At 36.3% G+C, this 23,544-nt stretch overlaps 1 protein-coding gene across 1 annotated transcript in view; it reads right to left on the reverse strand.

Moving 5' to 3' along the window:
- Positions 1-242: 242 nt before the first annotated feature.
- Positions 243-23,544, reverse strand: part of PTPRN2 (protein tyrosine phosphatase receptor type N2) — a 797,416-nt gene continuing 774,114 nt past the window's right edge. The window contains exons 22-23 of the mRNA XM_070729468.1: positions 10,249-10,322; positions 243-1,943 (exon numbers count right to left, since the gene is read on the reverse strand). Coding sequence (XP_070585569.1) covers positions 1,872-1,943; positions 10,249-10,322 — 146 coding nt within the window. The 3' untranslated portion in view covers positions 243-1,871. The remainder of the gene's footprint in view (positions 1,944-10,248; positions 10,323-23,544) is intronic.

The raw sequence follows: 23,544 nt of genomic DNA on the forward strand, positions 1-23,544 counted from the left end.
AGCTTAATGTATATATTGACAGATATCACTGTAATTGATTTTTATCTCCCCCAATTCCTATTCTTTATTTTCTAAGAATAAGTTGTCAAATGAAAAGACATCTTTTCTGTTTTTCTTTTACTTATTACTAGACTACTTGAAAAATTTTGATATTGTTATACTACCATGTGATTGAATATACAGGAAATAAATATACAAAGAGAACAAAGGAATTTACCTTGACTGATTTGCAAGACTAATAACTAAATATGCAAAGCAAGCATTTTATATACCGCATGTCACAAACAATGTGCAGAAAAATACATAGTGGTTAATACATCTAAATGTTTTTGAAACAATTCTTTAATTACCAGAAGGTTGTATTTAAGCTTACATTAAACAGTTGAGATAGTTGGGATGAATACTCCAATCGCTGCTGCTACAGATTTTCTGTAAATTTCAATGGAGCTTGTAAGGTTAAAGGGAAAAGATACCATAGTAGTGGTTGGTGAATACTTATGTAAGCCCCAGTGGAATTGATTGACTTGTGCCCAAGATGTGCAATGTGTAATTTAAGTCACAAGATCATTGCTGTGATATTCCTGGAAATGTATATACCCATACTTTGAAATGACATTCACAATAAATGCCAGTAGCACTAAAAGAAATAAATAGCATACTATACAGTAATTGAAATGTATTTTTTTTACTTTACATTTCAAATAAATGTAAACATGTCCCAAAAACCTGTTCCATTCTCTTGAATAAACAAATACAAAGTACATGGAAATGTTTAAAAAACATTTCCGCATGTGCAAAGGAACAATTGAGAGAGGAAACCTAAACATTTCCTTTTTACGTATGGTATAATTCACAAGGAATTATCAGATTATTTTACAGTGGTAGCAGTCCTGAAATAATTTACTTTCAAGAAATATAAGTGATAAAGAATGGAAATCAGAAGGGAAAACAGGTAATTTCAGGTTTATAATCATTCTTGCAAATTCAATAATATATCAAACAAAAACTTACTATAGTTTAAAATAACAATGCTAGCAGTTCAATCAGGTAAGAAGCAGTTAGAAGAATCTACTTAAGATCTTTAAAACAGTATACAGTGGTTGGTTATTTAAAAAGATAAAGTAATATTAAGTTATAAAAATAGAAAGAAAACCAACAAGTTGTCAGTAGAGGGCTTTTAAAAATCTGGGGCAGCAACACACAATAATATTTGTTGTGCTTTTTGAACCTTAGGTTCCTACAAACTGGACTGACACTTTCTCCATAGTTGTTATAACCATACAAGGTCCCTGAACTGAGCTTAAGATTTGCTTTTATTCATTACAGAAAATTGGAAAAAAATCAGTTTGCTTAAGATCCAGCATGATATATAAATTGAACTAATATTTATGGAAACATGAGGGATTATACTATGGGCTTGCTTGGTTGTTCTTAAAGCAATCACAATGCTTTAAAAATATTATTTTTCCCACCCGAGTTTATAAGGTTTTGGAAAACTTGAAAAAAAATGTAAGAGAATGCTATGTTGCTGGAGATACATAAAATGCACTGCTTATCTAAAGCAATGTATATTTTCTATTAACAAGATGTTTATGTGCTTTCCAAGTGTGACATTTAGGATTTCCTTGATGTAAAAGAAGTAGATGGATTGTTCTTTTGACTTAAGGTCCTGGCGTATTATTATTTCTGATTATCCTAACAAGAATAATATACAAATTCTTGGTTGAATTTAACTTGGCAATAGACATTTGTAGAGGACCAATCAAGATGTAGTTACAACAGTTACAACAATTAGAATCAGGTCACATTTCCAACAACATCCACAGGGACCAGGAATAATGAAAGAGAGGCCATCCAGCCACATTGGCTGCTCACTGTGGAAGTGCCTTGAGTATTGCGTTCACTTCTTCTGCAACTGCTGTCAGGGCAAAGTCAAACTGTTCCTGTGAATAGAACATCCAAAATTGATATTCTGTGGCGTTTCTAGAAATACCCATGAAAACACTCAGGACATGACAGTTCAATTATTATTATTTTAAACATTAGGGTTAGATTAATGAGTAATCTTCCATATTGCTTGATCATTGTTATTAAAAGTGACCTTAACTGAAAGAAATACTATTTAATACTGTGAGATGTTCACTGATGTGAAAGGATTGTGAACAATAAATAATATATGAAAATCCTGTCAGTATGAAGCAGATAACTGAATAGCAGGATATGGAAAATAGGTGTCAAACCTGTTTCCTAGATCTTTCTCTCTCTGTCATAAATCCCTAACAATATGAGAAATATTTGTTGACTTTAATACTTGAATCTTTAGTTTTGGATTCCCAGTTTCTTTCTGGGCAGATATAGATATCTGTAACCTTGCCTTAAATAGTGGCCTTATTTTATTTAATCATGTGTATCAAAGGATTTCAAAAGACTGGAACGTTGCCCCTTCTGATTTTTATGATTTAATTTCCAGACTTGCACTTCTACATACAATTTCATGAGGTATGTAGGTCAAAAATGTTGGAATTAAGTTATGGTTTAACCAGCCATTTCTTGGGCATGTTCAATATATGTAAAATGTGGTTTATTCTGGTACAGCACTTTGTTTCTGCCATGTGAAAAGTGATCAAATATAAAACCCTCAAACCCCTACATTTTTCAAATTTCATTATTATTATTTATTTAGAGGCATTTTGAGTGGGCATATACACTTCCTAGACATTCATAGAAGGACAGGAAAAATATACTATTCATATTCTTTCAATCTACTGTCATATTTCTATTTCCAAAATGTAGGAAATAGAATTCTTCCCTAATGGAAGAATTTTTATATCCTTTATATAAAATCTTTTATATTTTATACACACAGCACTACACTTATTTATCTGAAACCTGGATATCTTATTCTACTCAGAAGATTCATTTATATTTCAAAAAGCAAAGCAAACTAGATACAATTACTTAAAAAAAATAAGATAGTAACTATAAATAAAAATAATATTTCTCAAATGAAGAAAAATTGAATCAGTTTATTTATTTTATTATTTATTTGTTTGTTTGTCATACAAATATAGTTGTATTGTAGTATTTCTAAAATAATATAAGTATAGAGATAGAAAAGATAAAAAGACATTAGGACAGGAACGGTAGGCACGAAGGTGCACTTATGCACGCCCCTTAAAGATCTCTTAGAAAAGGGGAGAGAGAGGTCTATTGTAAATGTTAAGGTTGAAGATTTTCAGATTGGGGGATTACTGAATTATAGCTGAATTCTTATATTCTTATATTTTGGTAACATGTTAATGATAAATTTTTAAATGGATTAAAGAAAAGTTGGTGAATCTTAATGCTTTAACAATGGAAAACAGTAGTGGTTTGTCTGGGTTTTAAAGTGGTAATGGTATGATTATGTGGCATCAAATTGCTTTCAATTTTTAGCAAATACCTAGATTCTCTTTAGGAAGCTCTGTCTCCAAGTTGCTTTACATCTACCAGTTGTGTATCCACTGCAGCTACTGTTAACTCCATTCATCTTGCTGCTGGTTGCCTTCCTCTCTAGTTTCCTCCCACCTTTTCACAGCATTACAGATTTTGCAATAGTGGCAACTATCTGTAACTAAGGTATAGGATGAGGGTGTGAGGTTCATTCTCTGAGCTTGTAGGTTGGTTTCCGAACATTTCGTTAACAGGGTAGGTACTGTTTTCAGCAGAATTTACGGAATGTCAATGCTCATCTGTTTATAAGGGCTTTGTCAGAAGGTCAGAATGTCTTGTGAAGGTGAGGTTATATCAGGTGAGAGTCACATCAGACCAAAGTATTTCGATAGATCAGATGCGGGTTGTGTCAAGCGAGAGTCTTGTGATGAGTCAGGAATGATCATGTTATAAATTTTTCCTGTCAATGAGAACTTGAGGTTGATTTCTTTGTTGATCCATTTGTTTGTTTTCTTGGCTATCCATGGTATTCTCAGGAGTCTTCCCCAGCACCAATGTTCAAAAGGGAAGAAAGAGTATAGAAAAGCATTGACAAAGTCCAACTTTAATTTCCATAAACTGTTACAGTTGCATGCAGGAAACCTCATTTTGTAAGTATGGATACATCCTGGCATGTGCACATGTTTTGTAAAGCCTTCATGATTTCTCTATCAAGTGCTAGTCTGTGGTATATTACTTCATTGTTGGTTCCTTTACTGATGTAATTGATTTTAAAAGGAAGAAGCTACCCAATAATTCAGTATTTTTGTTCTTCATTTTAAGGCTATTGCCTTGGCCTTTTTTATATTTAATTTTAGATCCACTTTTTCACTGTGCTTTTTGGCTTTCACTATTAGAGCTTGCAGATCATTTGAATTTTCAGCTATCAGAGTAGTGTCATCAGTATAGGACAGGTTGATGGAATTTCTTCTCTCGTTTTTAATAAGTGGTAATGAGCAGAGTACTATAGTAACTTCACTTTCCAGTACAAGAGTTTCCTGTAAGTAGGAAACATTTAAAAAATATCTTGACAACTTTACAATTCAATATTCAATCCATCTTCATTTTGTCACATTTGATTCCATTATGATTTGTCCATTAGTGTATTTTAGAGTAATACTGTATATACTAAAGTTGAGTAACAAATAACTCAAGGCAGTGATCATATTTTCCTCTTCTTATTTCCCCCACAACAATCCTGTGAGGTGAGTTGGATTGAAAGAGAATGACTGGCCCAAGGTTACCCAGGTGGCTAAAGATTTATACTGTAGATATTATTGTAATTCTGCTTCTTGTGTCTTTTAACAGCTTTCAGAAATGATTACCTTCCTAAGATGTTTTTGTTTCTTCTTTATGGCTTTTATTTTTTATTTTCAATTTCAAGTTCATTCTAATATTCAGATTGCTTTCTTCTGATTATTGTTCTTCAGCAGATTTTTCCTTTATATTTGTCATTTACAACTTCTTTCAGCTCACTGCACAGTTCTGGTTTCCTATCCATGATGTTCAAAAGTGATTATCTATATTCTCCTTAAAACGTGAGACCATGCTGAAGACCATAGTGTAAAAATTGATCGCCTTTCTTTTCTTCTTTGGCTTATCTTGGAGCTTGCATATGAATAGTTTATGATCTCTTTCATAGTTGGCCCCCAGTTATGTTATGTTTTGGTTGTTTTTATAGTTCTTTTAATCCTTTGGACCAATGATATAAACAGTTTGATTTTTTGTGCTACCCAAATATGTATTATTTTTGGTTTCTGGAATAATATGTTAGCAATTAAAAAACAATTGGTTTGGCAGAACTTGAGGAACACCTTTCTTGCTTCATTTCGGTTTCCTAGGCCCTTATAGGCAAAATACATTCCCCCCCCCCCTAATATGTCCACTTGGCATTCCAGTTTCCAATTACAAGCAACTTATTAGATTCCTGAAATTTTGAATTGAAGGGGTGGATATGTCATTGTTTTGATATTTTTTCTCCATGGAAGAAACAGTGTATATTTAGAATGGTCTGTTCTGATGAGAACACATTTGGCCTTAATATTAATCAAATATTGAAAATCAAAGTTGAAAATCAAAATGAGGAATCTAATTTATTTTAGAGGCTTTGGTGGTTTAGACACAATTTATTTTATTGCATGTTACACTATTTGAGAAAGAGGGAGTCAAATCATTTACAATGTTTAAAAACAAGCTAGAAGCTAAACATATAATGGAACATCTCAATTTATGATCGTAATTGAATCGAGAATTACGGTCATAATCATGCTGATCAGTAAGCTGATTACCATATCACCATACTTAATTTTATGACTTTTGCAGTGGTTGTTAAGTGAAGGCCATGATCATCAAATTAACACCATGGTTGTTAAATAAACTCAAAGGGTGTTTTTTGCTAGTTGGCAAAAAAAAGAGAGAGAGGAAATTGTAGTCTGTGGCCAAATGATTGCAAATGACCATAAATGTGAGCGAGTTGCCAAGCACCCCAATATAATCATGTAACCAGGGAGGGCACTTGGAAACCAGGTCATAAGTAGCTCTGGGAAGGTCTCTTGTAATATTGAATGGTTGTTAAGTGACTGGTTGTAAATTGAGGACCACATGTAACTATTTTTCCCTGTAAATGAAATAAGTGAATGAAAAGGAAGCTGAGAAGGGAAATACATTCTAACACTTTTTCTTAGAAAACTGCTTATAAATGCACATATAATCAGAATATTCTGTCTCTAAAAATGAAAACCTAGTTGTGATACAACATTTTTTTAAAAAAAATGCATTACTTTTCCATTATTGTTAATATTGGAAATGATTTTTATAGGCAGAAAAAATAAATGTAACTAAACACTCAATGTATGTTAGTAAATAATTTTTTATGTCTTTGATACAATTTATTTATTATTGTTATCTGGCTGGTAAAATTCCTATTAGTCAAATATTAAATTATGAGAATGTGAGATTCAAATCACAATAAAAGAACAGAAGACCATTGAACAATAAATAGAGCTCTTTAATTATTTTTTGCAAAAGAGACTTAATCTTGTCTCAGGTTCAGAGAACCAAGATAAGCAAAATATTCATCTGAATACAAGCCTTAAATAAATTTCTGTGCAGAAAAGCAACTTTGCACCCCCTTCTTCTCATTGGACAGTCTATGTCAGCGTTTCCCAACCGGTGTGCCGCGGCACACTAGTGTGCCGCGAGACACCGTCAGGTGTGCCGCGGCGAGAGGCGGCGGAGTAGAGTGGGCGGATCGGGCGGGCAATGGGGCAGGGCGGAGAAGCCAGGGGCGCGTTTGGCCGGAGGCACCTACTGCCGCACCTCCCTGCCCCTGCCTCCCCACGGTGCCTCCGGCCAAACGCACCCCTGGCTTCTCCGCCCTGCCCCATTGCCCGCCCGATCCGCCCACTCTCCTCCGCCGCCGCCTCCTGCCTTGGGGCAAGCAATCCGGGAGTCCGGGACTGTGTGGCTTTGCGCCATGAAGAGAAAACGGCCGACTTTTCCCTGCTGCCGTTTTCTCTTCATGGCGCAAAGCCATACAGTCCCGGACTCCCGGATCGCTCGCTTCTCCGGTCAGCAAAGCCATCTGCCCAGGAAAGCGCCGCGCTGGCCGGAGAAGCGAGCGATCCGGGAGTCCGGGACTGTGTGGCTTTCGGCCGGGCTAACAGGAGGCGGCGCGAGGCCGGGCGCTGGGGACGTCTGGGAGGGCGAGGAGGCTGATGGCTGCTGCGCACTCCACTCTCTCTCCGGCTCTCTCTCGCTCTTTCTTTTTCTCTCTGTTGCTGGCGTGGTGAACGAGAGAGAAAGAGAGAGAGAAAAAAAGGAGGGGAGAGAGAATGAGAGAAAGAAAGCAAGAGAAAGAAAGGGAAAGAAAGCAAGAGAGAGAGAGAGAAAGAAAGGGGGGAAGGAGGGAGAGGGAAAGACATAGAGGGAGGGAAGGAGGGAGAGAGAAAGAGAGCAAAAAAGAGAGTAAGAAAGAAACAGGGATGGAGACAAAGAAGGGAAGGAAGGAAGAAAGAGAAAGAGGGAGGGAGAAATAGAGTGAAATGGAGGAAGAGATATTTTTTTTGTCCAAACTTTTCTTTAGCCCCCCCGCCCCCTTTTCAGTGTTCCCCAGAATTTTGAAAACATGAATAATGTGCCGCGGCTCAAAAAAGGTTGGGAAACACTGGTCTATGTTATATAACGTTTGTGGTTTCATAAAAGGTAGTTTCCTGGACTGGAAGTCCCCTGATATTTTATTTACATTATTTTAAAAATCAACATATGTTTAACTACCGTATTTTTCTGTGTATAAGACGCACCTTTTTACCTCAAAAAGGTGCGTCAAAAAACGGGTGCGTCTTATACACCGGATGTGGGGTGGGGTCAGCAGCCGCGGGGGCTATCACCAAGGCTGCATGGCAGTCGTCCTCTGGAGGCCGGCAGCTCAGCCCTGGGGATGAGTGGGGCGCGTGGCAGCAGCTTCGGATAAGCGGGCAGGCATCCCCTTAATGAATCCAGCTGACGGAGGAGCCCATAGGGTGGCTTCGATCATCCGGAGGGATGGGGCTCAGATCCATCAGCCTCCATCCCAATCTCCTGCCTTCGGGGGCGCTTTTGGGAGGGTGTAGAGGCTGGCAAAGGTGCTCTGAGCAAAGCTGCCTCAGCTCGGGAATTCCAGAGCTGGAAACCCTCTGCTCTGTGCGCCTTCACCGACTGCTGCACCATCCCAAAGGTGCCCCCAATGGCAGGAGATTGGGGTGGCGGCTGATGGAGCCGAGCCCCATCCCACCAGATGATCGAAACCACCCCGTGGGCTCCTCTGCCGGCTGGATGAGTTGAGGGGACGCCTGCCCCTTCTCCGAAGCTGCTGCTGCACGCCTTGCCTCACCTGCCTGGCAGTGGGCGTTCCTCCTGGGGTCCCTGCCGGCACCGCCCCCAGTTCAGATACCTGCCTCGGAAGCCCAGGATCCGCATGCGAGGCTGGAAGACAATGCCCCCCTCAGGAGCAGCCTTGGCACGCAACCCTCTAGCCCAGGAGTTCCTTTCTGGACAATTGAACTTCTCCAGCACAAACAGGTAGAAAGAGACAGCTTACTTCACCCAGCGAGGGAAAGAGGCAGGTTGGTGCTGGAGGAGGAGGAGAAGGAGGAGGAGCTGTGGCCGTAACCACAGGTTACTCTCCCTTTACCTGCCAGGCCAGCCTGGGATCTCTCCTGACCCAAGGGGCTGTGTCCTGTTTTATTTCCCCAAAGTTTTGGGGCAGGGAGGGGAGCCATTATTTCTCTGCAACCCTCCGTCCCCCTCCCCACTTTTTTCCCTTTTTGGGAAACCTTTTCATATGTGAGGAAACATGGGCTACACACCCACACACCTCTGGCAACCTTTTCCAAACTCTGCAAGCGGCGTGTATGTGTGTAGCTAACTTTTCCTCCCACATGAAAAAGTTTTCCAAGAGGAGCAAGAAAGAAAAACTTTGGGGAAATAAAGTGCCTGCCTGATCCAACGGAGGTGGGTACTGTAGTTGCTTCCCCCCAAGACGCAGCTCGGCACTTGCAACTCTTTTTTGAGGCATTTGAGGTTGCTTCAGCAAATGAGGTTGATTCAAGACCAGGGAAAAGATTTGCAAGTGCCGAGCTGCTGTGCTGCTCTCCTCAGCATCTCTCTCCCTGGGTAGGTTAGTCACGTCCACTTTTCCTTCTCCCTCCTGCTGCCCCCACTCCCAACATGGAAAGGGGAAAGATGCAAATAGATAAGGATAAAGGGGGAGGGATAAGATGTGTTCCCAGTTTATAACTTCCTGGTAAATCTTGCAGCTTCGCCTACTCTCTTGAGGAAAACGGGAGTTTCGCTGAATCTTTAGTGCTCTAAAATGGAGATCTCCAACCTTGGCAACTTTGAGACTTCTGGAATTCAACTCCCAAAGTTCATCAGCCAGCAAAGGTGGCTGAGGAACTCTGGGAGTTGAAGTCCACAACTCTTAAAAGTTGCCATGGTTGGTGACCCTTGCTCTAGAAACACTCCTTTTAAAGAGTATTTCAGGTTCATCGTCATCACCATATATTTTCATGCACTTCATTTGTGAAAACTGGAGTAGTCAAGAAAGGGGTCTTTGAAAACCTCATGGTATAGTAGTAATATTAAGGCAACCTCAGCAGGGAACTGTAATTGTAGATGATTCTATCCCTAGCCATTTCTGTGACTAAAGGAACAATTAACAAAATGAATTGTCCTCGTTTGGTTGTTTTGGTTGTTTGTTTGAGTTGGGGGTTAGGAGTGCAAGAGTCTTCAAGCAAGTTTAAGGCTTGTGGACTTTAATTCCCATTTCTGAGCTAGTCTTAAAGCTGTCAAGTTTGAGGACACCTGAGTTAGAGGTTAGGAGTGCAAGGGTCTTCAAAGCTGGCAAGTTTAAGGCTTGTGGAATTCAATTCCCAGTATTCCCAGCTAGCAATACTGGTGGAGGAATTCTGGGAATTGAAGTCCACAAGTCTTGAAGCTGTCAAGTTTGAAGTTTGTAAAAAGTGTACATGGTTTTTAAAAGTATACATGGTTTTTAAAAATATACATGGTTGTAAAAAGTATTCTGCTACACTGGTATTTTATTAAACAAAATAATACTACACCATTTGGTTCAGAATACTTTTTTCCTTGTTTCCCCCCTCTAAAATCTAGTTGCATCTTATACACCGGTGCGTCTTACACACCAAAAAATACGGTATACATAATTTAATTATACTTATTCCCAAATAACAATATATAGAATTCATGTATTAATATTTAAAATCGAAGTGACTATACCTTTGTCTGGACCATACCAGGCCTTTGATCTCTCAAATGCTCCAGAGTAGCAGCAATATCAATTTCTTTAGCACCTGAAAAGTTGGGAAAAAACACACAGAAATATCAATTGGGATGTGTTTTATTGTTTCTCATCTAAAATAGAATAGAATTATTTATTGACCAAGTGTGATTGGACACACAAGGAATTTGTCATTGGTGCATATGCTGCATTAGATGGGCCTAATGCCTGATCCAGCAGGGCTATTTTTATATTTATGAATATTCGGATGCCTTGTTATCAAGAATGTAAATTAAAAGAGAAGAAAATGAGTGTAAAATATCCTGTTTCAGATATCCTGTTAATTAGCATGACATTGTCATCCATCTAATCATTTTATGTCAGCTTGGTTCATTGGACTGAAAGCAGAATAAAACTTTCTTAGAAAGAATGGAAAACTACCCACAGACAATGGTTACTCTTTATCTGGAAACAGAGAGTAGCAGATAAACGAAAAGGTTCAATCTCTAATACTTTATGTAGTTGTTTTAACAGCAAGTAGCAAATCTGACTTGCTAAATAGTATTTTGCATAGTATAGATGTCCCATAAGGATAGAAAACAATGTAGAAGAGAGATGTCATAGAAGAAAGATTGATGGGTTATTAGATCACATTGATGCAATGTATTTTTCCTTAGAACAAATGTTAATGCATAACCACATTAAGCAATTTTGCATTTACAGGTCGAATATGATTTGGACCAAATGTGCAAAATCAAAGAAGACATTCTAATGGACTTCTGACAGGCAAGACTAATGCTGTCAAACTGATTTACTTTTGCTTATGCCGTTGAAGAAAGCAGCTCAGAAAGCATCACTGAAAAATAAACTTTTGGGGATGTGAACTGCATATTATTTATTACACTGAATCCCATTTGACCCTTTTCATCTCTTCCTGGCTCTCCTGCCTTGGAGATAGGCATACAGGTAGTCCTCAACCTATGGCTGGTTGAAGTAATGATAGATTCCCCAAAAGCCACTTATCATCCAGTTCCAGAGTTGTACAGCTGTAACTGCATTTTGGATGCTTAATAACTGCCCCCTTTTATGGCAATTGCATTCCATGTTCATGTGACTATGATTTACAGTGTTTTTATCTGGTTCTGGCAAAAGAATGCCCATAGGACTAAATCGCTTAAATACCCACCAGAAAATAAATCATGAAATTGGGTCTGGTCAAGAAGGCATCTCAATTTATGACTGTCATCATTAACTATTATTTTCCCCCTATGTGCCTATAATAAGCAACATTCAGGCAGCCTTTAGAAGCCAAGTATAATAAGTTAATGAAAACAATGTTCTGATCATCCTAGAAGGAAGAATAAGAGCAACTGGTTTTAAGAATTTGAGGTTTTAGAATGTTTTTAAATTTAAATTTCTAGATGTGTTGTACTGTATTTATTTGTGTTGCGAGCTGTCCTGAGTCTGAAGAGAAGGGTGGCATAGAAGTCTAATTAATAAATAAAGAATGTGTTGTTACATCTGCAACAATATCTTTCTCTTAAGGTCTTTGTTGTAAAGCACATTTTCAGCATAAGTGAACATATGTAACAAAAGCTTATTGTAAGAGTGTAGGAGTTAATTCCATCAAACCTACACCTGCCCACTTGCCTTAAATAAGAAAATGAAATTTAGAAGACAATGGAAGATACCTGGCTTTGTGCAAAAAAGAGAGAGATGTTCATACATTGTAAGGAAGATGCTATGAAAGGAGGCTTTTGGAAATTAGGAAAGATAATTATAAAAGCATTATAATAATAAGGTTCATCAAGCATACATTAACAATATTTATGGAAGACCTAAAGATTCATTCATTTACTATAGTCTTTTTTCTGTTTTATTTACTCCAGGTTTGATTAATGTTGATGTTTAGTGTTGCTTTGCAATGTAAGTAAATTTGGGATAGACTACAATATGAAGGCTTGTTAAAGCTGTTTAGTTAAATGGCATGGCTCAACAACAGAGGCCCGAGTTAGTGTGACTTTTAAGCTTTCAACATCTTTCCTCCACTGCTCTGGCACATTCCTGTCTCCTAAGCCAAGCAAAGAGCAAGTTCTTTTGACTTGCTTCTAACTGTAAGTAGTCTATGCTGTTGAGGAGCATAATTTCTGCTCGCTCCCATTCTCTCTCTCCATCTTATTTGCAATTCTACACAGATTTGCTTCTCCCTTCAAAAAAGTTTTATTAATTCTGGACAACTCTACATTTTAGAATCAAGAAATAAATGTATTTTAAAATGTGTTATGTTTCCAGTTGATGCATGAAGGTATGCATACGCTGCAAACTGGGGGTGGGTAAGTCTATGATTCTTCAGATGTTCTTGAAAGACAATGTCGGCAACTCTGGCTGGAATGTTCAATTGACAACAATATAGTTCAGTAACATCTGGAAGGCCACTCATGGTCTCTGGATATTATTATCATTTGCTGAGTTTTACTGACAAAGTAGTAGAAATCTCATGAAAGCAATCAATCTTGGAAAACCACCAAAACAATCATGGAAGAGAAATTTAAAATTGACACTAGCTACAGTGTACAAAGAAAATTGATTCAAAATGTATTATGGATGGCACATAACCTCCACTCAGCTAGCTAGAATTGATAAAAAAAAACCTTACACCCAAATGCTGGAAATGTAAAGGAGAAATTGACTCTTATTTCCCTCTTTGGTGGAAATGCGAAAAAGCAAAATTCTATTGGGAAAAGATTATAAGCTGTCTGGAAGAAATTTTAGGTACCAAAATAAATAAAACTCCGGAAGGTTGTCTGCTGGGAATACTTCAATAAAAATTAGAAAAACACCAGAAATATTTGTATATTCACATAACAACAGCAGCCAGATTAATATATGCACAGTACTGGAAAAATGAAAGGGTACCTTACGAGGAAGAGATTATAGAAAAAATTACAACCTGTGCTGAGATGGAAAAAATAACGCTGGAAATTCAAAACAAAGAAGAATCCGATTTTTACAAATGTTGGGATATGTTCTACCATTGGTTAGAAAAAAGGATTAAGCAATTAATGTACATTGGATTAATATTTTATTAACAAAGTTATTGTCTGGTAATTGTATGTATTGTAAAAAAAATTACAGATAGAAGATTATTTATTTGATTTAGGATTTTTATTGTTAACAAAACTGGTGTATATGACCTATTGAATATGAGTTGTATTAGAATGTCAACATAGTTAGAACCGCTATTAGGATTAGCCACACTTTTGTCCAACTTTCTTTTCTTTTTAAAAATGTTTTTGTGTATTTGTGTGTATTGTGTAGATATATGTATTTCAATAGTTCAAATTTTTATTTTAAAAAAAATCTTGGAAAACCACCAAGAATGAATAGAATAGAATTTAGAATAGAATTTTTTTTTATTGGCCAAGTGTGATTGGACACACAAGGAATTTGTCTTGGTGCATATGCTTTCAATGTACATAAAATAAAATATACATTTGTCAAGAATCATGTGGTACAACACTTAATGATTGTCATAGGGGTCAAATAAGCAATGAAGAAGCAATATTAATAAAAAATCTTAGAGTATACGCAACAAGTTACAGTCATACAGTCAACATGGGAGGAAATGGGTGATAGGAATTATGAGAAAAACTAGTAGAATAGAAGTGCAGATTTAGTAGAAAATCTGACAGTGTTGAGGGAATTATTTGTTTAGTAGAATGATGGCGTTCGGGAAAAAACTGTTCTTGTGTCTAGTTGTCTTGGTGTGCAGTGCTCTGTAGCGACGTTTTGAGGGTAGGAGTTGAAACAATTTGTGTCCAGGATGTGAGGGGTCAGTAAATATTTTACCCGCCCTCTTTTTGACTCGTGCAGTATACAGGTCCTCAATGGAAGGCAGATTGGCAGCAATTGTTTTTTCTGCAATTCTGATTATCCTCTGAAGTCTGTGTCGGTCCTGTTGGGTTGCAGCACCAAACCAGGCAGTTATAGAGGTGCAGATGACAGACTCAATGATTCCTCTGTAGAACTGAATCAGCAGCTGCTTGGGCAGTTTGAGCTTCCTGAGCTGGCGCAGAAAGAACATTCTTTGTTGTGCTTTTTTGATGATGTTTTTGATGTTAGGTGACCATTTTAGGTCTTGAGATATGATAGAACCTAGAAATTTGAAGGTCTCTACTGTTGATACTGTGTTGTCTAGTATTGTGAGAGGTGGAAGGGTGGAAGGGTTTCTCTTAAATGACATTAGTTTCTTCAAATTTCACACGGCATATACCTAGTTTTGGCGATATTGATACCTCTTTTATCATTCTGACTAATATCTATAAAATATACTGATATCTTTTCCTGTGATGAAACTATAAAGCATCCAAAACGTGTTCAAGCAGTTACAGTATGTTTTAAAAGATTCAATGTTGTGAAGATCAGTAATTTAAAAATATATCTACTATGATGAAAGCATTTTGTTAATTCAGCCCATAAACTGGTTTTTGCATGCAAATTTTCCCCCTGGAACCTTTACATATTCATCTCTGTGGATTGTGAACCACTGGTTACTGCTTCATTGATTCAGAGTGATTACTCTCACAAGCTACTGACAACACATAATTATTCCAAAGCATTTTTAAGATTCTAAATATATTAGCCATCTGTCATTAATTAATAGGCTTATCTGAATACAATTCCAAAATTTCTGCTATTAATTCCTTTCCTTCCCTCTGTATTAACGTAAAGCAATAAATATTTTTGCTGAAGCTCTTTATCATTCCCCCCCCCCATTGAAATGTATGGAAAATACTTAGCAAAATTTTAAAACAATCATTAAACAAATAATGGTAAAAGATAGTGAACTGATTAGAAAGCATCAACTCTATTTCATAAACCAAATAAAATTTCCCCCTCCATTTTACTTATATTATCTATAATAATGTTTTTCTAGTCTTGTGAGTGTATGTGCATTTTAAATTACTCTTCCAATAGTTATGTCTAATCTTGCTAAGAAACAGATAAAATATCTAAGTAGAATTAAGGTATGTCATGATATCCAGAAAACTAATCCTTTCAATTCTATTTTGAATGCTTAGGAATTTTGAACCTATAAGGTAAACTGGATGATAGTGCATATTTCAAACATTTCCACTGTTTTATTTATTCATGCTAGTGAAATATGTATGTTTCAACAAGGAAAGCTATGTAATATAGAAGATTCATTTAAAAATACATTTTAAAATATATTGAATATCATACATATTTCTTTTAAGTATAAGCTTACCATTTGCAATCAATATATAACTTCATTATTTGTATCTGAATATGGTTTAAGGCTTACATTAATTAATTGACAGAAAATGATTGCAACAACCGTTATACTAAAAGAGTGCTGGAACTGATATCTACTTGACAATTTGTAAGTCCACTCATGGATTATCTTTGCAAACCTATAGGATTTTTTGCATACAAAATAAAAAAAACATGTTTCAGTGAATGCACATCTTTTGATTATATCCAGTGGTGGGATTCAACTTTTTAAACAACAGGTTCTGTGGGTGTGGATTATTTAGAGGCATGGCTTGGTGGTCATATAACTGGGTGGGCATGGTTACCTGGTCTTGTGACCGCACTTACAACCAGTCCATGGGCTTATGACTGTTCTCACATTTGTGACCATTGCAGCATTCTTAACAACCGTGTCACTCTTTTCACAACTGTGGTGTTTCTCCTCACCAAGGAGAAAGATAGGGCATAAAACATAAAATGTGAGGACAGTCATAAGTATGAGGACCCATCAAAAATAACCTCTTCAGCCCTCTGAGTAGTCCTTATGTGCGCCTAGTATGGCCAAGTGGCCATGTGACTGGGTGGGCGTGCCAACTCAACATCGAGGGGAACCTATCCTCACCTAGCCTCTCATGACCGTGAGGATGCTGTAACGGTTGTAAGTGTGAAAAACAGTCAAACAGCACTTTCTCAGTGCTATTGTAACTTTGAATGGTCCCTAAATGAACTGTTGTAAGTCAAGGATTCCCTGTACAAAAATACAAAAAGCTGCTTTGCTTGCAAAAAGCTATCCTAAATACCAATAATTAGATTAGTAATACCTGCAAGCTGGAGTTACAAATCACGCAGTGTGCCAGAGTACCTTGAGGAATTAAAATAGTTAAAATGCAATGATAACTATCAGTAGCCAACTCTTGCTCATAAAGTGAAACCTTCTAGCAGAGGTCATTTAAGCTCTCTGGAAAGAGCACACCCAGGAGATATCAGCTGGCCTCACTCACCTCATGAAATATCCTAAGAAAATCCTCCAGATTTAAGGAAAGATCACATGCCCCCCAGAAAGGCAGTAAAAAAAAATCAATACCAAGCTTGCATCCTGCCTCTTGGAAGTACGCCCCAAAAGGACAATGCCAAGAACCACCAAAACAGTGAAGGAAGATCCCCTTCCTAGATAGAAAAAGCACTTGAGATAAGCCTAACTAGAATGAAGCAAATGAGCAAACACAGTAACTGTTGCTTATTAAACCAATTACCAAAACAAATAGACACAGGAACTAGCCAGATTTCTGAAGCTGCTTCTTTTCAGGAACAGAGATTAACATTAACATTCCAAACAAACCTGTATAGGGAAAATTATCCCATCAATAAACACAGGATCAATAAACATCAAGCACAAAATTAAACTTTACCAAAAACCAGTTTTAAACTAAAAGTCAGAAGGGTATGTAAACTCATATTTAAATGTCAATCTTTCTAGCTGAATGTCACTCATCTTGGTTCCTTGTAATTAAAAGCTTCTTTCCGGCAGGTCTGTGCTGGAAGACCTCCAACAGGATAGTATTTCCTCCCAAGAGCAAAGTAAAAAGCTTAAAAAAATCCTTCCCGTTTAAGAAAGTCAAGCAAAGAAGAAAAAAAACCTAAGTCTAGGCATACTGCCAAGAATGTAATAAGGGTTAAGGAGAGGCAGATTCTGTAAGCAGGTAATAAAGATTAGGCACCACCAGAATGTTATAGTTACTTACAGGATTAACCCTGTAAAGTGGGGGAGGGGGGAGGGAAATAAAAGGAGATTTCTTCTAACAACCAGTTCTCTGAAAATTAACAACTGGTTCCAGAGAACATGTTAGCATTGGTAGAATCCCATCTCTGATTATATCAGTGCACTCAAAATGGCATTATGTATAAAATTTGTGTGTATTCAAATGGTTTTCATGATCAAATAACATTATTAAATATGAGAGCAAGACCTCCGCTATATCTGCTGATTTTACTTCTCCAACCCATTATGATTAATGAAAATAAAGTGAAAGAACTGATGGGAAGATGGGGCAGGGTTAGAGATTTTATGCTTAGTAGAATTTGAGACCAAGGTATAAAGAATAAACTGGAATCACTCTATAATTTTAAACATGGTAATGTTCTTAGTTTAAAATAATATAAAAAGGTATATCCTCATTTTGCTGGAGGGGTCTGAATGAATGCTGTTGGGTGGTGGGAGCACGCATCACTGTGCATTTTTATGTAGTGTGTATCTGTTATTATTATAAGACAATCCTATCTGAATGCTAGCTCCAACCTCCACAGAGAATCTGGAATTCTATCAGTGCATATCTACCAGTGCAATTTTGTAAATGTCTGCTTAAAATTGAATTGAATTCAATGAGACTCTCCCCCACCACCACCAAAAATATATTTTTTGTTAAAAGTTAAAACTTTTCTCAAATTATGAGCTCTTAAACATGTGAAAACCAGACTATAAAAAATTTCTGAAGAAAAATTATATCAAAATTCAAAATTTTAAATGCCAGTAGTTTTATAGCAGACATATACATTTAAACTTATATTTAAAAAACCACTATTTCATAAAACAATTTTAAAAACCACTGATAAGTCCAAGAATTTTGATTGCTTTCTAATTTCCAGCAGCTGAAGCTAATTGTTCCCTATTTAGTTTGATCTGAAAATGCATTATTTCTCCTGTTAAAATAAAAACAGAGAAGGGAACAGGAACTTACATTATTCTAAATTTCTTGTCCTAAAAGACCTTTTTTAAATAAAACAAACCTAAAGACCTTAATCCTTAACTCCCACCCCCCCCTCTTTTTTGTAAAACATGTTCAGAGATGCTAGCAATGAAGCTGGGCTTAAACCAGAGTGCACTTGCATATTTTTTGTTGTTGTTCAACACTGAAGGACTAGAGCTGGTGCACCACAGAAAGGCCATGGCAATGGTATTCTTTGATACTTGTGCAATTCATTCTTTTATGAAAAGGAAATGGAAAGAAAGATTGGACTTTAGGCCTTTGATCATTTGAACAACACTGGATCCTTAACCTGGGCCTCAAACTTCTCAGGCCAGACAAAGGAGGACTAGGCCTCACAGACCGGGCCTAGATTCCTGGCAGAACAAAACCTTTGGTTGCCTCACAGTGTGACAGCCTGGGAAAGGCCCACCTCAGCAGGATGGGAGATGCCGGCTCTGCCCTTTGATCTTTCATTTAAACTGCCCATAGCCCAGGTCAGGGATTTCAGAGTGCACATCCTCAATGGCAGAGGGGAGCAGGTCAAGAACAGAATGAGGCTCCATCCAATCCAAAAAACCCTCCACTCTTTTCTTTGGCCAGTTTCACATGACTTACCTTTCATTGAATAGCACTAAACCCACACTTAAAATGGAATGTGACATTATATGCTACAATGGAGTCAATAAATGGTATTCTTCAGAGCAACAAAATCAATCCTTCTCTTAAGTGGGTAAAAGAATGAGGCTAGAAAATGTTTCTTGTTTTTACTATTCTATGTAAGAAATTGTATATATTTTCCAATCTCATTCTCATTACTCTCATTGTACCTCTTATTCTGAAGACACAGATGGACTTTACAAATGTTTAATGCATCTTATCTTTTCTTTGCTCCCCCCAATAAGTTTTATTTTGACTGAACAAAATACTACTTAAAATTCAAATGTTCCAAACATCTAAAATGGTTTCACATCTAAAATGATTTTACAAATCAGTGTATACAAAACATGGGTACATGATTAGTTCATTTTTGATTTGCCTATTAATTCCTTGACTTGCTTATGAGGAAAAGAAATATTAGCTACTTACTATATACAGCGATATTAGAATTAAAAATGAGATCAATCGCCATCTTTCAATACTAAAATGATGAAGGCATAATTATATCTGATTATACCTATAACCTTGATCTAGTGGACAATCTGTGAATTAGTTTGTCCACTGCATCAAATTAGAATTACAGAATTAGAATTAGAAATTGGATTAGCATTAGAGCAAAATTGGAAACATACTGAAATCACAATAAATGTTCAAAATGCAGTGTTAAATGTGATTGGCAGGCATTTGGCAAGCTAAGCGTAATTCAAAAACACCTACCCCAATGCCTAAAAATAAAAAAAACCCAATCATTGTGTGCTATCTATTTTAACATATGCCGGTGAAACAGACACTAACCTCACAATTGATACAAAGCTATGTGTAGCGCAAAGAGCCATAGAAAAATACATGCTTGGGCATTACAAGACAAGATAAAAAGACATGAACATGAATTAGAATTAGAATCATTCATAGAGTGAAAGAATTGAAATGGAAATGGTCACACAGGAACAAGTATTGATGGCAGATGGATTAAGGTAGGCATAGAATGGCTTCCACTTGATAAAAAACATCCACAAAAGATGGATTGATGACTTCAGCAAAGTATTACGGACCCAATTGGCCAAAAAAGAAAAAGAAAAGTAAAGCTAAAGACCATATTGGTTGGAAAGCTGTGGAAGAGACCTTCAGTGAATAGACAATGGCTAGAATGATGATGATGCAGCGTATGAGGATCGAGGGATACTGTTTCTAAATACGTATTTATAAAAAGTGCCTAAACAAACATTTTCTATTGATTACTTGGGTAGAAAGCTGATTTATTCCTACATTCCATATCGCAGATAATTTAGATAGGGAGATATTAGTCCGGTGTCATCCCACAGACATAATGAAAAAGTAAATGGCTTCATAATAAAGATACCCATTATCCAGGATCAGTTTTTGGGCAAGAGATTTATTATTATTTATTAACTAGTGCAGCTCCATGTTAGACAGTGCTTAGATTGGGAGTTTTGAAGTCCAATTGGTTCCTGGAGTTCTGTGAAATATTGGGCTAAGAGGATCCCCCACCTCCCGCCGTGAAATTGGTTTTCCCTAGAAACTAATCTATCTCTATTAGCTATCCTACCAGTAAATCAGGAATTGGGTCAAATTCTTAAATAGGATTTTAGTATATGGTGGTTTTTATGATTCTGAATCTTACATATTTTTTTTCTAAATACTTTTTCTAAATACTTATTTATAATTCAGAAATTCCTTGAGTAGTTTACCACCTGATTTCAAAGGAATTCATCTTAAAAATTGTAATACAAGCTTGCACTGGACATCTAAATTTCTTATACTGATCAGGGTGCAATACAACACCATCGATATGTGAAGTATTTTACAAAAACAAGAACAAAGATCTTGTTCTGAAAAGCTGATTCTCTAAAGAGGAAAAATGGAGGAAAATAATTTCCCTTCTCTTTAAATGAATGCATTTAGGGTCAAATGATATCACCCTAAATATATCATCAACAACTATGTGATAAATATGCTTCAGAATTCAATAGTAGGTTCACCTAAATACACAATTTTGTCAAGAATTCAATGTAGCCAGCCAATGAAAAACAAATGATCCTTGACTCCACTGCTTTTATTCTGGTAAAAAAGCATCCATTGGTTCCATATGCACTACAGATCTACGCAAGATGAAAGGATAAAAAATATAGACATGAATGTCTATCATGCAGAAAATAGAGAAGCAACACTCTTATCTTCTAAAGTTTCTAGATGTTCTCTTTTGTATTACTGAATTCCTCTCACATACATTTATCAGAAAGAAAGCAGATATCCTGTCAACAATACAAATAAAAACAGTACTGATATTTCTTCATTTGCTGGTCTCCGGATGACATACCCAGAGTTATCATTCATCATCATGATAGAATTGAATATATAGACATAAAACAGCAACTCAGGCGTGTTTTTGGCAGCATGGTGAGAGAATGCCATTCATTTTATTGTGTGATGTAGACCTTGCTATTGATTTTTAAAAGTCTACATAGATATTATTAATATAAAAGTTTTTTATATTATTAATCCAATTATTAATGGACTAATAATATAAAATATTATTAATCCAATACCAGTTAGAGCAAGGGAACATTAGAAAGGTTTGCTTTGTAGAAAAATGGATTTGGACAAGAAATCTGAAGAGACAGAAAGATATGATACAATTGTCTTGACATGAATGCTATCTATATAACACTGAAAGAGGGGAAAAATGTGGCATTCCTTGAGAAGGAAAATTTGAGATAGTTGAGGACAATAGAACTGAAGCAATTCCATGATCTTACACATCACATCATGATTGTAAGACAAATATTATGTGCTGGATTTGTTATTTATATTGACTTTTCTTTTTTTAAACAAAAAACCATTTATTTTAAAATATCTACTATGTACTAGTGAGGCCATGTAAATTCATTGTAAGAATTAAAATTAATATTAATTGAACATACATTACTCAAACAATATTGATCAACATGTGAACAAAAGTGAAATCAGGTACACCACAACACTGTTCCTTAGTATGAAAAATCTCAAGTGCAACAACTGCTAGTCAATTTCATATAATTATAAATAATTACTATTTCACATTAGGTAACCTGTGAATCAGTAAAATTTAATTGCAAAGAAAAAATGCAGAGGAAGCAGAGCATCCTGTTGTGAGCCGCCCTGAGTCTTCAGAGAGGGGCGGCATACAAATCTAATAAATAATAATAATAATAATAATAATAATAATAATAATAATAATCCAAAAATAAGATTTAAGTAATGAAGTTTTCAAGTTTTCAATATTCACACTAGCCAACCAGATGATTAATATATAAGAGCACATTAACATTTCTTACTTTCAGGAACAATCACATTTAGCATTTTCACTTTTCCAGCAGTAAATTATGTACTGCTGATGCAATTCTGGGAATTTGTACCTAAGATAAAATATATTTCTCTTTGGAAGATGGAGAGAAAATTTGGAGAAATGGACTTTTGGAAACATCTGTTCTCCTTGCTGTTTCCATGTAGAAGGGACAGCTTTTGTCAGTAATTGATGGGTGTTCCAGGAGAGTTTTTTTATCTGTAGGGTTCAAAGTCTTTCTAAGCTTACATACATACTGTTCCTAAGGATGGGGTGGGATGGAGGTAGAAGGGGAATTTGTATTGCTATAATAAGCTTAAATATTTTTTCTTCCATTGCTTCTAAGGAAGGGAAATAGCTAAAACAGAATAACTGATAAAATAGTGATTAAACAAAGCATAAAATATTTTGTTCTGCCCTGTTGACAAGATTTAAAAGTCCTAGATATTCTAATACCAACCCAGTAGTGTGTTAATCTGCTATAGAAGTTCTGACATCAAGAGAAAGCCAGAAACAAATAAAAACAACCTTCAAAAATATCTGATCATGATTGTAGTTATTATTGTAAACTTGAATGACAAAATGATTGAATAAAATTACCTACTTCTTTGGAAACAGTCTAATATGCAAAATAAGGATGAACTGAAGTTTGGACTTATTATGTGTGGTCCTTAAGTATATGAGATTTAAAAGATGTAAGAATTATGAGGTTCTCAAATGTTGAGGCTAAGACAATTAAAAAAAAATCATCTGACAGCCCATTTCATATAAAGTGGTCCTAGGTGGCATACAACCATTAAAATAAAATAATATATAAAAATAATGGTTAAAAAACCAGACCATATAGCCATTTTGAACTGGATAGATTAGTTTAATATAATGCAAGAACTGTATTACAATATTTTCAGTTCCCTGGGACCCCCAAGCCTGATTACAGTCATATTTTCAGGCATTTTTGGAATATTAAAAGGGCTTGGACGACCAATAGGTTGTTATTCTTCTTTCCATATATAATATGGGTTGCTTCACTTGCTCAACATTCACCACCCTCAGAAAAGACTCTTCCTTAGCTGTTCCGTGGAACTGCTTGCTACTTTATTGGAAGGAGGGGAACGATAGTGAACTATGAAGAAAAATGCCCTTATGCCCTATATACTGGCATATCCTCAATAACTCCTTCTCTCACCCATCAACTGCCAGTGCCCCTCAGCTAGCCCTATTTTGCCAGCAGGCATCTGAATTGCTTTCTTATTCTTCCCTCTCAAGCCATTACCATT

Source organism: Erythrolamprus reginae, chromosome Z, assembly GCF_031021105.1.
Source record: "Erythrolamprus reginae isolate rEryReg1 chromosome Z, rEryReg1.hap1, whole genome shotgun sequence".
NCBI lineage: Eukaryota > Metazoa > Chordata > Lepidosauria > Squamata > Dipsadidae > Erythrolamprus > Erythrolamprus reginae.